The sequence below is a fragment of the Stereum hirsutum genome (genome assembly GCF_000264905.1).
Source record: "Stereum hirsutum FP-91666 SS1 unplaced genomic scaffold STEHIscaffold_12, whole genome shotgun sequence".
NCBI classification, from domain to species: Eukaryota; Fungi; Basidiomycota; class Agaricomycetes; order Russulales; family Stereaceae; genus Stereum; species Stereum hirsutum.
This window is the reverse complement of record NW_006763142.1, coordinates 1341151-1356663: the sequence shown is the minus strand read 5'-3', so window position 1 is coordinate 1356663 and position 15513 is coordinate 1341151. Positions and strand designations below refer to the sequence as shown.

At 49.9% G+C, this 15513-nt stretch overlaps 5 protein-coding genes across 5 annotated transcripts; 2 read left to right on the top strand and 3 right to left on the bottom strand.

Annotated features, from left to right (window-relative positions):
- Window positions 1–1313: 1313 nt before the first annotated feature.
- STEHIDRAFT_123590 (cytochrome P450) lies at window positions 1314–3801 on the top strand. The gene is made up of 13 exons (XM_007307087.1): window positions 1314–1487; window positions 1566–1674; window positions 1729–1755; window positions 1809–1997; window positions 2054–2196; window positions 2270–2385; window positions 2451–2577; window positions 2654–2667; window positions 2729–2918; window positions 3009–3090; window positions 3168–3309; window positions 3432–3568; window positions 3652–3801. Exons 1-13 carry the CDS (start codon window positions 1343–1345, stop codon window positions 3740–3742), a joined length of 1512 nt encoding a protein of 503 aa, XP_007307149.1. The 5' UTR covers window positions 1314–1342; the 3' UTR covers window positions 3743–3801.
- A 223-nt stretch (window positions 3802–4024) lies between these two features.
- Window positions 4025–6430, bottom strand: STEHIDRAFT_101162 (cytochrome P450; the record flags this gene model as incomplete). The annotated part of the gene is made up of 13 exons (XM_007307086.1): window positions 4025–4164; window positions 4230–4366; window positions 4464–4605; window positions 4674–4755; window positions 4824–5013; window positions 5075–5088; window positions 5150–5267; window positions 5322–5437; window positions 5498–5640; window positions 5699–5887; window positions 5949–5975; window positions 6031–6139; window positions 6205–6430. 13 exons carry the CDS (start codon window positions 6428–6430, stop codon window positions 4080–4082), a joined length of 1578 nt encoding a protein of 525 aa, XP_007307148.1. The 3' UTR covers window positions 4025–4079.
- Window positions 6431–7526: 1096 nt separating this feature from the next.
- Window positions 7527–10096, top strand: STEHIDRAFT_170466 (uncharacterized protein; the record flags this gene model as incomplete). Its single annotated transcript, XM_007307085.1, has 16 exons — window positions 7527–8023; window positions 8086–8264; window positions 8330–8353; window positions 8409–8465; window positions 8527–8551; window positions 8606–8653; window positions 8707–8733; window positions 8787–8821; window positions 8883–8906; window positions 8979–8990; window positions 9046–9088; window positions 9152–9262; window positions 9325–9404; window positions 9478–9680; window positions 9775–9843; window positions 9911–10096. Exons 1-16 carry the CDS (start codon window positions 7974–7976, stop codon window positions 10094–10096), a joined length of 1173 nt encoding a protein of 390 aa, XP_007307147.1. The 5' UTR covers window positions 7527–7973.
- A 202-nt stretch (window positions 10097–10298) lies between these two features.
- Window positions 10299–12577, bottom strand: STEHIDRAFT_140990 (uncharacterized protein; the record flags this gene model as incomplete). Its single annotated transcript, XM_007307084.1, has 7 exons — window positions 10299–10874; window positions 10936–11380; window positions 11442–11707; window positions 11757–12035; window positions 12105–12204; window positions 12247–12276; window positions 12366–12577. 7 exons carry the CDS (start codon window positions 12575–12577, stop codon window positions 10299–10301), a joined length of 1908 nt encoding a protein of 635 aa, XP_007307146.1.
- A 1547-nt stretch (window positions 12578–14124) lies between these two features.
- Window positions 14125–15340, bottom strand: STEHIDRAFT_123589 (uncharacterized protein; the record flags this gene model as incomplete). The annotated part of the gene is made up of 6 exons (XM_007307083.1): window positions 14963–15340; window positions 14735–14902; window positions 14582–14675; window positions 14486–14531; window positions 14336–14434; window positions 14125–14196 (listed from the first exon to the last, which is right to left on the bottom strand). Coding segments are annotated over exons 1-5 (433 nt in total), but the record flags the coding sequence as incomplete, so codon positions are not given.
- Between the last annotated feature and the right edge of the window lie 173 nt (window positions 15341–15513).

Genomic DNA, 15513 nt, shown 5'->3' with positions numbered 1-15513 from the left:
ATTACCCGTCCCGGTGTACATAGCTTGTAACAGGCTGCGCGTCCTGGACCGGACATCTGTACTTCTCCAACGAAGGATCAGACATCGGTGAGAGAGATGAATATTTGCCATTAAAAGACTTCATATGGCTTTGTCTGATTCACGTACAACCAAAGCCCACGCTGGTGCATGAATGTATCGTGAGTCAGAAAAACATGAGCTGATAACTCGGCGCAGCGAGCGCAGACGTTCAATCTGATCAAAAAAGAGTGACCAAACAGTTTGATTCCACGAGTAGAGAAGTTCGTGGGATGCCTCGTCTCGGGATTCAATGAGCACGGACAAAGAGATGTCCGTATTGCGGCCGAATGGACGACGTAGCCAAACAGTGACGTTGGTAAAGTTCTGATATGGTCTGCGGACATTGAAGGAATCAGGAATCATTCAGGATTGAACAAACCCTTTCAGGAGATCACATCCGCTTACCGGCGGTTCCCGGATGCGTCTGAGAGATCACAACCTTCTCGTCTTGTTCTCGTCTCTCCCTTAGCTCGACTGTGTATTTTGCTTTACTTTTTCACCAAGGCTCGAGCGAACGCCACGACTCCATCAATGACCGGCTTTTTTCAGCCCTTTATGGCCGAACACTGTCGGAGCGACAGTAAGTTACCAAGTTCCAACATGTATTACTAGCTTGACTCGGTTGTACTTGTTCTTTCAGAAGTGGTAGTCCCATATTGGTTGGAGTGATGAATGATGATCTTCCCCTAACTATCACATTCATGGTGCTTCTAATCATCGTCAGATCCTCCGTAGGCAATTCTATCGAATTGACCTGATAGGTTGACTGATTGACTGAGGGCTGTAGAGCTCATTTGAACCATCGCTATATGCTCGACTTTGTTCCAAGTCCACCATGATTTTTTGGGAATCATGCACTATGATGGACAGACAAACAAGTCACATTCGACTTATTCACGGCTGCGCTTCTCCAGGGGTGCTGATGCTGGCATCGCTTCATGACACAAGATCGCGTTCGCAGCACTTTACCCTCCGGCGGGTACTACGTTGGTCCCACACAATGTCAAGTGAGAACTACCGCACCACACCGCATGATTCAAGTATTGAATGTATACAATGGCTTCTGATACGACGTACGTACAAATCCTCTCATGCGACATCCACTTATAGTGCTAGATGACTTGTCTCGATAAGCTGGACTCAGAGCCTTTTCACACCTCGTTTCGGGTCGTCACAGTCACCCATCCTTCGCCGAGAAGAAATGTTCGATATATTCCTTTCACTTCTCCTTTCTCTTTCTAGAGTCACTGCCATGGATGCTGGCATCTGTGCAGGCGGCGCGATGGTTCTCCTCGCGTTGTATTATAGGCAACGAAAGACGTACACGTATCCTCCTGGACCGAAGGGACTTCCTGTCATTGGGAACGTCCTCGACATGCCGCGGACAAACCCTTGGATTGCATTTAGGGATTGGTCTCGTAAGATGGGTATGTCACTATCCTAGTACATACGCTCTCAAAAGGGATAAATGAACCTGATCATAGCCCGATGGCTTTCACCTTCAGACTCCCCCGTGATTGGGCTGAATATGATGGGAATGACTATGGTCGTACTCAATGATCTCAATTCTTCCGTTGATTTGCTTGAGAAGCGAGGATCCGTATACTCGAACCGGTGTGTGCTCTGACTCTGCGAGTACTTATCTCTTCTGACGGTGTCTGTTCTAAGTCCCCGATTTCCAATGATGGCAGAAGCGTAAGCTGTTATTCTTTCTTACAACCTACAAGAACTGAATATTGGTGTTCTAGATGTGGGCTCGGTTGGGCCTTCCCCTTGACTAACAACATGGAGGACTGGAAGATTTGCCGTCGCTATTTTGATCCATTCTTTCGCAAAGCCGGAATGATGCGGTATAGGGAGTCTCAACTGTCCATGGCTCGCTCACTCCTCACCAGACTGCTAGATTCCCCTGAGCGGTTTGTGCATCATATCCACTAGTAAGTTCACGACCAAGTCACTTCGTTCCTGCCTTTGTTTGAGTCATGTTCCCAAGCGTGACAGGGTCTATGATTATCGACATCGCATACGGTATACATGCTCAACCAGAAGGTGACGAGTTCATTGGTATTGCGGATAGGGCACTCAGGGGGATTGAAAAATGCACGAATATGAGCATCATCGACATTCTCCCGTGGGGTGCGTATATCAAGTCCTCATCACCATATTTCTCATTAAGCCCAATTCGTCCCTTTCCGTCGTGACGCTGTAGTTCAACATATTCCGAGTTGGATACCCGGGATGTGGTGGAAGATGAAGGTGGACACTTTGAAGAGTCAGGTCCTGCAAATGTCTGATGTTCCGTACGAATGGGTCAAGGAACAACTCGTCAGTATATTCTCGTTCGTCTCTGGATTCTGTCGCAAAGGTCATCGATCAACTTTACGAAACAGAGCAGAGGTTTGGCAAAACCTTGTGTGGCCACGGATCTCATTTCTAGGTTCGATGACGAGATGATCGACACATCTTGCGAGCATCGGGAATATATCATCAAGAGCATTTCTGGGACGGTGTACGCTGGTACGTGTCACAGTCTGGTTGAGTCCTTGTCCGGTGATGTTCCACCTTTCGTCTGAATAGTAACATTACTCTCTAGCTGGATCTGACACGGTCGGTCTTCCCCTTGCCTCAAGAAATTTGGCGTACCTCACCTTCGCTTCGCTGCTCAAAGTCCGTTTCCGCCCTCAATACGCTGTTTCTTGTCATGGCCTTGTTTCCCGACGTTCAACGTCGAGCACATGAGGAGATTGACCGTGTCGTGGGCTCAAACCGTGTGCCTGAACTCTTTGACCAGGATAATCTACCTTACATTACAGCCATCGTCAAAGAAATCCTGCGTTGGGCTCCTCCCTTACCGCTGGGTGCGCACTGAATTCTTCGATTTATCGCTTGCTCTCATCTTGTGCTATGCCTTCTGCTCACGTACTTGGGCTGCGACGACGATGACACAGGGATGCCACATTGCGCTACTTCAGCGGAGATCTACAATGGGTACTACATCCCGAAAGGCGCCACAGTTCTCGCGAACTCCTGGTACGTTGCGTTCACGACTTTGCATCTGATTAAGGGCCATCCCAGTGATGATGTTATCCCTTCCTCCACCCTACTAGGGCCATCCTCCGTGATCCAGCAGCCTATTTCAACCCGGACGACTTCAACCCGTCAAGGTTTCTTACACCTGACGGTACAAAAATTGATCCCAACGTCCGTGACCCCGAGGCCGTGTTTGGCTTTGGCCGACGCCTGTGTCCCGTGAGTCGACAAGCAACTCCTTTTTATCTCTGCCTGCCGACTTTGACTTCTTCCATTGGGACGATCTATATCCATGTTTGCTGTGACCTGTCTCGGTGATGGCATTGTATGAAAATTTCTAGGGCCGCTTCCTTTCGCTCGAGTCATTATGGATAACAACTGCCTGCGTATTAGCCATGTTCAATATCAAGAGGAAGGTGGACGACGATGGAGTATTACTTCCAATGCCAGAGGAGCTATTCACTTTAGGCATCGTCTCGTGAGCCCTTCTTCCATCTACCACTATCCCTGGAAGCACAGCGGCTGAACGGTGGCCCCGTGTTTATTGCTGGTACTACAAAGGCATCCTGCGCCGTTTCCCTGCTCCATTACCCCGAGGTCGGAGGCTAGTGTGAAGCTCATTCGCGCGGTCGGGGTCACCCAAGATGCCTGAGTCGCTGTAGACACGGAGAAATGACATGTCGTAGGCTAGAACTTCGACGTATAAGTATTGAATGGCCACTAAGCTGTCGCGGTAGCGGTACATACAGACGATAGGAGAATGCATCCAGACGTTCAAGCCAAGAATCTGCTGGCTGGCAATAGTTATAGGGCATGTAAACTTACAATGGCTCAAGTGAGCACTGCGCTGGCTACGCCGTACGTCTTCCGCACGAGGACAACCATCATATCAAAATATGTACCATTGGATATAGCGATAGTGTGCATAGATGTGCAGATACTGAGGACAAAGAAACAGTCGAACGAGAAGACAGGACACGACTGAGTGATCAGTGCACTTCACCCAAAGCCTGAATCAAACGCGCGGCATTTTCTGAACGAGGGGTAATGGAGCACTTGAAGGGTGTAGGATGCCTGAAAGCGTGCACGACCGATAGTCAGCAATGTGCCAACAACGAGAAAAGAAAATTTTAACTCACGTCACCAGACCTGAATTGAAGAGTTCTTCGGGTAAGGGAATGACCTTTCCATTGTTTCCTACAGCCCTGCCGATGTTGAACATGGCGAGAATGCAGGCAGTCGAGATCCACATTGAGTCCAACGCCATGAAGCGACCCTAATCACGCCGCAATAACGAGTTCGTAAATATATCCGTCAATTCTCACGGGCGAAAGCCGAAGCTTGAGATGCATAACTGGATGCTATAGACTTACAGGGCAGATACGACGACCGTAACCGAAGGCAACTTCTGGGTCCTGAACGTCGGGATTGATCTTCAGGCCATCAGATGTGAGGAAGCGAGATGGGTTGAATGACTCCGGATCGGGGTATACGACCGGGTCGTGAAGAATGGCCCTACAGTAAAGACAATTGGTCATCTACCAGCGATCACGGACGAGAAGAGATGAGACAGGTGAGCGTACCATGAATTGCCAATGACGAGAGCATTCTTGGGGATAATATACCCCTTATAAACGTCAGTCTGAGTGGCCATGTGTGGCACAGCTACGCGACATAAAAGTTGCGGATGAGGGACAGTGCGAAAAGTCGATGAGAAAATGGTAGATTCATACCGAACGGAACGAACGCAGCCCAGCGCAAGATCTCCTTGATGATAGCCGTGATGTACGGAAGCTTGTCCTCGTCAGCGAACTCAGGCAGACGTTCAGATCCGACAACGCGGTCGATTTCTGCGTGAGCGCGTTTTTGGACTTCCGGGAATAGTGTAAGGACGAGGAAAAGAGTGTTGAACGCAGAGACCGTCTGAGATAGCGCAGAGAATGTCAGAAAATAAATAAATAAAGACGCGCGAGCGACGACAAACAGTATCAGAGCCAGCTAAGGGAGAGAAATACGGTCAGTCCAAGGGTACCGCACATTTACAAGAAAGAGCATGTACCGGAGTAGGCTGTGGCAGCAGTGCTTTTGATCAGGTACTCTCGACGCGCATCGGTGAACTGATTTTCGAACTTCGCGATGAGATCAGTGGTAATGGAGGGCTTCGCCAGTCCTTTTTCCTATGATACGCTGTTGGCATTACTACAAAGGACGGAGATGAAGTTCAATCTTACGAGCTGTGCTTTGACCCACTCGTATGGGGTGTCGCGCATCTTGAAACTCCAGCTCTTCCAGACGTCGACTTTTTTCTTCCATCGCATTCCCGGCAGCCAGCTAGGTACATGTTGAACTAAACCAAATTAAAATGAGCACGAACAAGCATGGTGCGAAGGCAGAATCGAAGACGTACCCCAGGGAAGGATATCGATGATGTTCGGGTCTCCGGATGCCTCCATCCCTTCCTGGCCCTTCTCCGCAATTTCGATGTATTCGTCGTTCTCCGGCTTCACCTTGATGCCATACGCAATATCGAGAATGAGAGACCCAGTCATGCTTCGAGGGACATTCAGAGTCGAAGGAGAATCCGCAAAATAAATGAGTTGAAACTCACTAGCGAAGATGCTGCATGAACCTTTCGGGCGAGTTCAGAAGCTTTCCGAGAAGAACATGGGTCATGGCGACTTCATGTTCCCTGTACTGTCGTGAAGTGATCTGGCGAAAGCGAGTGTCGAACTCCTTACGGCAGACTTTCCACTGCTCGATGTCCTCGCAGAAACCGAAGTTCCACCCGAAACCACAGCTGACATGAGAATTGTGTGAGACAGGCAGCATGTGGATAAAGGGATGATTACGGCACTCACGCTTCGTTGAGCATGGGCATTCGCGGGCTTCAGGGAGTTGCTTTCAGAACCAGCGACAATAAGGATGGAAATGCAAACACACCGGTTCGAGTATATCAGACCACGTCTCTCAAAGAACTCGGTGGTGGTCTCGAGATCATTTAGAATGATCATAGTCGTCCCTAGCATGTTCAAGCGGATGATAGGAGAGTCTACAGGATACATCGTCAGTCCGCGTGAGATTGATGTCCTCAAGACTATGACCGCAAAGGCACACCGAGCTCGCGTGACCACTGGGCGTACTGAATCCATTGACGCTTTGGAGGAACGTCAAGGACATTCCCAATGACAGGGAGTCCTTTAGGCCCGGGGGGATAAGGGAAGCTGTTTTTATTCCGGACGTAGAGGGCAACCAGCGCGAGGGCCGTCCCAGCACAGACAACCACATCAAGACGGCCGACTTCATCTAGCGGCAAAGACGACAAAGATTGAAGGCCGAGCATGGGATTCAAAGAGGGAAAACACAGAGGGTAGTGAGATGCAAACGAAGGTAAGATGACGAGCGCGAAGGATATAAACCCTTAGAGAGAACTCAACAGAGTTCACGGGCACGAGTCGTGCCGACATGAGACCAGTATTTATTTGGCAGCCTCGGGTCGAATGGAGCTGGACAGAGCTGGACCTCTTCTCTCATGCGGCAAGGCTGGTCGTTAAGCGAGATATTCAACCCTATCCGAAGCGTTAATGCTGCAATAACGGCCCCTTGACACGTACGTTACACAACCTTCTCACCTCCACATGTTCCTAGAATCCCATGGTAAGCGAGGGTAAGCGCTGCATCCAATGAACGTGCAGCGGATTCTATGCATCAATTCGAAGAAGCGTCATCTCTTTAAAGGGCTAGACTTCTTCGGTGCTTTGGTCGAGGAATGCGCTGGAACCACAGGTGCTGCGCCACTGCCAGTGAGCAGTGCTTGAATCGTTCCGAAAGCTGTCGAGACAGGCAGAGATGCAGCTGCAGAGGGTGTGGCAAGCTCTGTGTGAATTTTGACGACAAATATAGCTTTCGCATAGGAGAGACTCAGCAATTGTCGGTGAAAAGCCCTTGGAAAATCAGAGAATCGTCTCAGTCTCAGTCTGAGCCTGACCGAGCCACATTTTTACGCAAGGCTTCCGGGATTTCCCGTCGACGGGGCGCCACACAACTGCACACAACTGCCACACATTCTTTCTGCTCTGATCTGTCAACGCTGCCCTGCATCAGCATATCTTTCGCTGTCTCCTTGACACGGACAAGTGCCCAGGTCGTCTCCCGATGTCAATGTACTGAATTGATACTCGAAGTCCCTGTTTCCAAGCCGCTATCTGTCCCCTAACCTCCGAGTCGGCTCAGACGGTGTTTACATCCTGATTATCGACAGGTTGTGTACCGAGTGGTCCTCGGTGAGCTTCAACTTCACTTTTATCAGAGGAAGATGTAAGTATTGACGTTCTTTGGGTTGTCAGGGCGAAGACCACGGACGTTTCATGTCGTCCTGGCACGACGGCGACGTTTTCGCAACATCTCATCTCAGCAAGTTTGTGCTAACGATGTGTCAAGTTATCCTTGATAGTTTCTCATCACCATGGCCTCAGAATTGCACTAATGCAGAAGCGACGACAGAGCGTTCTATTTTGACTTGACTGCCTTGCTCGAGAACTTTTCTTCTCGCACAGGACTCACCATGACGAAAGCTTCAAGCTTTGAGCTGGATGTTGGATTGCACTGTTAGCGGTCCGTTCCTTCGTACATACAAGAATCGTGTTTGGAAGGCTTGAGTGTTCTTGGGCACCCGACGGCATCTCCGGCCTCGAGGCCATGGTGATTCGAAAGAACCAAGGTGACCACCGTCGCGAATTGTCCATAGGTGCTCGAGCATAATTCCTGGCCGCCGATTGAATTTTTTCATCTTTGCCTCCGACTTCTCCGAAAGGCTATTCCATTGCGGGAAGGATGCACCAGAAACTCAATTCGAGTAACTTTTATATTTCTTTGATCTTGTCTCCATGAGGCTTTATCCGACTCCACACAGTGCACGGGGGTATGAACGAACTCCGTTCGTCGTATCGAGATCTGCGATCAGACGCCGTCATTCGCATACTCATGCATATGGGGCAGCACACATAAACATCGGTTGGTCGGACAATATGAGTTGATCATTGTTGGACCACGTTGGTTGGACGTCGCGGCCTTTATTCCCTCCTTTCTACCGCTCTTCACCCCATTTCATCCTACCCAAAACACTTACATCGTAGTGGTCGGCCGGTACAGAATGGGCGAGTACGATACGACCATCGGTGAGCACAGTTTCTCCGTCATAACGAATCTATGCGAGTGTTGACCTAACTGCTGATTCGAACAGGCGTCCTGCTGGTGGGACTGTTCTGTGAGATTTGTTGGATTGCCTTCACTAGCGTCGGCTGAATTATAGTCTCATATAGTCAATATCTTTCTGTACGGCCTCGTCTGCTACCAGTTTCTCTTATATTATATGTCCCGTAAGCCCCGATGCCATTCAGCTATAGCCTCACTCTTCTCACGAACTATTTCGGTCACCAGCCCACAAGGATAGGCTATACATCCGGTCGGTTCTACTCATTCCCTTGTTATTTACCTGCTGATCACCCTACTGCAATAGAGCCTTGGTCGGAGCGCTGTTTGTCGTAGACACCATTCATGCTGGCGTGTATGTTGTCCCCTTTCTATCCTATTTCTTTGCCTCTGATTGAAATTATCCAGGAGCGTCTACTCGGCATGGGAGACCTGGTCCGTATTCGTCCTCTCCTGGTTCAAAATTAACGACTCATATATACCCTTAGTGTGACCAACTTTAACAACCCTGCCATCCTATTCCGTAAGACCTCCTTAGATACTCGGGTGTCGGACGTCGTGAGCTCACCAAAGATCTGCTTCAGGCGTCAGCTGGACGATCACCTTCAGTGAGTCTTCCTTAATGTCTGACCGTCGTTGATGCTCCACTGACCGACCCCACCCTGGCATCTGGCCTCTAGCTGCTTGTGCAAGTACGTTCGAATACATACCTATCACGTTTGGCGCAAGTTCACATTACCCCATCAGCTGCTCTGACCGCTCTACTAAGCCAATCTTTCTTGGGCTGGCGGTTAATCTATTTTGTATGGTGCCTGGTAGACCTCTCGCTAATTATCCTCATCGTTCGCCATAGTGTTTTCCTATTCACCAAGAGCAAGATCCTTGCCGCGATCATATTCGTGTTTTCGTTCACCAGTTTTATCTGTGGCATGATCGCTGGTGTACAATGCGGTATCCTTGGAGAGTGAGTCCATTTTACTATAGGCATTGCACGCCAAGTACTTATCGTTTTTCCATTCGTCACAGGGTGGCCCTGCTTCCTACCATCTCAATCGTCTCCCTGCTATGGCTTGTCTTCCAGACCTCAGCTGATATCATTATCACCGGTACGTCATCTCTCCATGTGACCATGCTCAATTTGTTGACATCTGCTGCCGTTCGTGCAACGTCTTATCGCAGTTTCCCTCTGCTGGTCCCTCTGGCGCTCCCGTACTGGCTTCCGCAAAACCGATTCGCTCATCTTCCGCGTCATGCGCGGTGCTATTCAGACCGGTCTCTTCGTCACCATCTTCGCTCTCGGAGACATGTTTTCGTTCCACTTCAACCCTACGACGAACCTTTACGCTATGTTCGCATTCCCCATTGGGAGAATCTACACCAACGTACGTTATGCGCTACTGTCCTTCGTATTTACCTCCGAACTGTGACACTGATGCATATGCTTGATGTCGACGGGGGTCCATGTTTTCTGTACAGACTTTGCTGGACACTTTACTCTCGCGCAGAGAGATGAAGTCGCGCATGGGCAGCCAACAGGATGTTGAGGTACACTTTCTGATTATCTGCGTTCATTGTCTTCTAATCATTTTCACCCTACTCTACACGGCTGCAGCACCAATCCTTGCAGCAAACCTCCATCCGCCTCAACCACGTCGACGTCAACGTCTCTCGCGAAGTACGCGTCCAGAGGGACTTCGCCTCCCATCACACTATGGACGGCTCTGACAGAGATGTGAAGGGCCTTCAGACAACTAGCGATGAAGGGAACGGTGCCGACCAAAAGGCGATGGCGTTTTGAGGTGCATACTTCGATCACATAGCTTTAGATGGTAGCTATATTCAAAAGACTCTTGCCTCGCACTCTTACGAGAGACGAGGTGTCGATTATTATTCTCTTGGGATAGATATGAATAGGCTACATGCAAGTTGAAAGCTACTGTACTGCACAATCGATCGAATTTATACCAAGTGCGGATTCATTCAGCGCAAGAAAGAGTAGTTCAATGCTCGCAAAGAGAAAAGGTCGTCGAACTAAACCAGAAATTATTGTTGTCCACGAACGCCCTCCGCTCATCCATCAGCTCCTCCCTCATCTTCTTCGCCTCCTCCATCCCAATCGGCCAATCATCTACCAAATTCCCGATCTGCATCCCCACCTCGATAGGCAACTTCCCAAAGCTCTTCGTTGACTGCAGCTCCTCGGTCCACCAGTCCCTCCTCTGAGTGGGTACGTTCTGCGTCGAGATGATCTGGATATGAGGATCGACGAGGAAGAGCGCCAGGATCTTGCGGTGGCCTGGTTTCGTGGGGTCGGCAAGACGGAAGGGCTGGACGCAGTGTTGAAGAATGTTGGGAAAGGTGATGAGGCGGCCTTCTTTCGTGAGGACGTCGCCGAGCTCTTGAACGCTGGATTCTCCGTTCTGGCATCCAAATACGACTTGTAACCATTCATGATCGTCCTGTCCATAGTTATAGTCCATGGTATCCGCGTCAGATTGTTGACGGAAAGAAAGATGGCTGTCGGTGATGTTCTCGCAATCGTAGTAGTAGATTGCAGTTGCACAGATGTGCTCGTTCTAGATCATTCATAGCAGTCAGAACGTTGGATAACGAAAGATCGGGATACGGAGAACTCACAAGCTGACCCTCGACGTGCCAGCTCCCGCCATCGTAGGTCGGCTTCTCAGGCGTAAGCTGAATATTAGCCAACTTCACGATCACCTGTAACCCCTTCTCCGCAAAGTCAGTCTCCAGCACCACACCCGCCTTCTCTTCGAATTCTAGTGCGTCGAATATTACGGGCTCCGGCTTGAGTACGTTAGAACGCCTCCAAGCTCTCAGCCTATCTGAGTAGTCACCATCATCCTCGCCTTCCTCCATCTCCGGCTCCTCTTCGTCTCCGTATGAGGGGCCGTTATACGTTGGTATACGAGCGGGGTTGAGCTCCCCACGTCCGCCATCCGCTTGAAGAGCTGTGAGTGTTCTGTTCCAGAGCGGGACGGTGCGTGTGATGACCTGTTCGACGACGCTGTAGAGACCCTTGTTGTGTTGAGGATGCAGATTATTGATATAGCTCGTGATCCTGAATCGGCCTGAGTTGCTATTTTTCACGACTAGAGGAAAGTGACGAGCTTAGGACTCACTTCGCCACACCGTCAGTCAGTTTCACCTGACACGGAAGCCACTGGTAATTGCGACTCCAAGGAGTGGGATGACGGTCTGAGTAATAGTGACCCCGCCCATATAAGTCATCACGGATGAATTCGCACTCCTCTTTCGAGGGAGCGGGAAGAACGACGCCCTCGCCACACCTACGGATGCAGTCGTCGAGGCCACATGTGCTATCGGGCAAAATCCTCGTCTTTCCGTAGACGAGAGGAAACAGCGATGGGTGAACAAGATCCAGGACCTACTTTTCTGTCAGCAAACGCCACAGCTCGTGTAGGACAGAGAGTTACCTTCTCGTCAGAGCCGGGATGCCAATCCTTGTACTTATCCGGCACATTCTCCAGAGATATCACGGCTGCTTTGAGCTCGTCTTTCAACTTGGGAGAGATAGCAGAGTCCGATTTAACGACGTCGCCTTCGAAAGCAATGACGAATCCATGCTTCTTGAATAGTTCGGTTTTCCAACGCAGCTCGACGATGCAGTAGTCGACCATTAGCTCCGTGATATCGATCTCGGGTGTGGCGAGGGCTTCAGCCTTCCACTTGGCGGTAATATTGTCATCAAAAACCTAGGACACGGTTTGAAGGTGGCGGTTGAACATCGGCTATGGGTATAAACGAACTTCGATAAGTCTTACCTTCTCCTCCCACAGAGGTTTGTCCGTCAATTGGTTCATGAGGCGCATCATCGTGATCTCTCGCAAGGTCAACAGAGTTGTGCTAGTTCGGAAGCATAGTCTAAGACACGAGTGAATGCAATGCAAAGAGATAAAACCTTACGTATCTCCTCCTCGAAGGGCATTCCTAAACCTAAAATAACAGTTGCATGCCATCAGCACACAGTATCATTTCACGACACCAACCTAGCAAAAATGGAAATGTAAGGACACACAACTCACAAAGTGTCTCCGTCTCCTTGTTGAGGATAGTGAACCTCTTGATATTGGTACGTTGGAGGGCCAAGAGAGCGATGAACTTTATGGCTTGGTTGGGGTTCGAAGTTGACTGGTAGGCCGTATCCTGGAAGCCTATAGGGGCCCGGTTTAGGGAGCTCAGGCATATGGATTGGGGCCGGTCTCTCTCTCCTCTTAGGGTTTTCACCGGATAACATCTTGCGGAGGGCCGAGGGCTAAGGCGTTGAAGTTGCGGAAAGTCGAAGGAAGGACGTCAAGCAGGAAGTCAAGCTAACTTGCAGAGGAATGTGTCGACTTGGTGTCAACTAAGATAGTGGTTGTTGGCCAGCGGGGATTCTATAGTGAAGAGGAACGATTGTCTTCCTCGATCTTTGAGTCTGGATTTCGAGACTGAGCGGGGATGTCTGTATCTTGTTCACGAGTGCTGGTATATATAGACCGCAAGGCTCGGATAATGCCAGGTATGATGCCAGGGCGGAGTGGGAGTTTGAGCGGATACATCAACACAACATCAACGCGACTGAAGTCACCACAACGGCGGGACCGCACAGAATGACTTGTGTGAGTGGTCGAAAGTGTAGTGCCTGACTTCGATGACTGTAACGGCGGGCGAGAGGGCGGGTTCAAGGCGGGTATCATCAAAATGACTGGTCGTCGTGCGCCACGACGCCCGACGCCGCGTCGGGATGCGGGCCTCACCGTCTTGTCAGATCGTGCAGTGAAGTAGGTCGATATAAAAACGGTCAAGACAGCTATTATATCTCAACTACCTCTTCCTCTCCTCTCGAACCTTAGGGTGCATTCGGCAACCGAGAGCGGCGGATTCTCGCCCGATTTCCAGCCACAGATTCTCGTGCCTGCGGGTCGGACCGAGCCATCTTCGTACTCCGACGCTGTCACGCCCGACGGTACCGTGATCTTGCACGTCGAGTACCATCCCATGCCGTGTTCGACGCAAAATCTACGACTCGAAGGGCTGAAATTAGCTTCTAATATTCGCAGAAGGACTTGTGAGGGAGACCGTTTCGCATATTTCCCCTATTTTTTGTGGACGAAAAAGTGACTGGTGATGGCGTTACAGTCGTTTGCATATGAAACCCGAGGTGGCGTTTTTCCGCGCGCGCGGAAAGTTGTTTGTCTTAGCCAAATACGTGACGAACACTTGTCACCACGGACATTTCCGAAGTCTTGGAACAATGCCCGTACACACCGTACACACCGTACACACCGTGTACGCATCTCTCGTCCTACTTGCTTCGGACGTGCTGGACCTTCCTTTTACACCTCAGCATCTTCGGAATCTACTATATACATGGTAATTGCAAACATCCTGCACATTCTCAGCGACGACGGAACTGTCAATGAGTTCAGGTTAGACTTGAACAAGTCAAGCCGACCTTGCTTTCCATCTTGAGTACCGATGAACGTTCCTCCGACACAGATTGGGACTCGCACCACATCAGTGCCTCTTTCTCCCACTCCTCCTAGTGGGTAGGTTCTCAGCTCATGTCTCAATGATTGAAGGCGCTCAACTTGACATTGCGAGGAGGCCCTCGTCCATCATCATCCATTTGCACAACTGTTCTGTGTCCCATAGTGTAAAATGTACAGCCCCCATTTTATGATGAAACATTTTCTGCACTTCTTTATCTACCCTTAGACTGACGCAAATGTCAGTGTCGAGGCTTTGGTCCACTCTTTGACTATGTGGCTCATGGTGCCACACCGTGACTCGCCGTGACTGTTTGGATAAGACAAACAACTTTCCGCGCGCACAGAAAAACACCGCCTCGGGTTTCATATGCAAACGACTGTATGCTCGAGACTGCGACTTCACGAAATTGTTGGGAATTTCAAGTTCTGACTCGGAAAGCCGACCGCATGAGCTTGGCGTAGAAACCTCACGGCGTTTCAAGAATGTTCACACAGTCATAGAATGGAGGATATGCTCGTACATTTATCGCGTATGTTGCCGAGGTTGGCACCAGCAGGAGTCCCGACGAATAATCCTCGCATTGTGGGATATTCATCAGGGAAACCCGACCTCGCCATCACTGCAGAGTATGATCAGTACAAAAAACAAAGAGAAGATAGAGTGACCCCACATGTTGTTCCTAAACCCAGAGTAACGTTCCACGTAGCTTTATCTAACTAGAATTCCATCAACGGGTATGTGAATAGGGTTGACTAGGGACACCTACAAGTCCTCTGATAGAGGCAGAATCTTCGGCACCAAGAACGGCATCATTCATGCTTGTAGAGACTTCGCTCCCGGGTATGTTGAGGAGGTCGAACCTTTGATGAAAAAGTGAGATGGATGATCCAGCCGGAGAATCGGGATGAATGGGCCGTACGTATTGCTCAGAGCAGTCGAAACATCAAGCACGAAGACCTCACCGAACTTCGTGGGTAGCTCAGTTGGGATCGAGCTCTGTCCGAAGCGTACTGCAGTCAAGGACTCCTCCTCCTCTGACCGAGGATCAATATAGTCCATCACATCGAGGTCCGCAGACCTAAAGTTTCTAGATAATAGCAGGCGAAGTCAGCCTGTTGAAGCTGTGGATAGAAAGCAGAGGACTCGCGGGTAAAGGACGACCAGAGTCTTCATGGTATATGGATGACGCAGAGGATTGAAACGAGGGTTGTCAGAGGATTGTTGTAAGCAGCTCAAGGGATTTCGGACGGGCTGTGAGTGATGGACAACGTCAAACCGATGTTGTGACAGCTGGCACGATTCCGTTCCGCGGAAACACTCTATGGCGATAATCCATCGGCCTTGTTGCGAGAATCATTATCGTCTATATCTTCTCGGCTGTGCAGAACGTAAGTGCCCGTACTGGTCTATCGTCATACACACCTCATGATCCTCGAAACTCTCCAAAGAGCGCCTTCGACCTTCCGCCACACTGTAGTGGTGGGCGCCGGACATGGTGAAACTGGAAGAAGACGTTCTAAGTGCGATATGGAGCGTTTGAAGCTAGTTGAAACACAGAAATCCTGCAGTGGGGATTTTAACCACCAGAGTTCGATAGGAAAGCTATTAAGATGTATTGCGTGTAAATCCAAGGTAACGGCAAATCGTGCGGCTCTCAGTGCAAATCCGTGGTGGTAATCCGGAGAAAGCCGCGCGGAG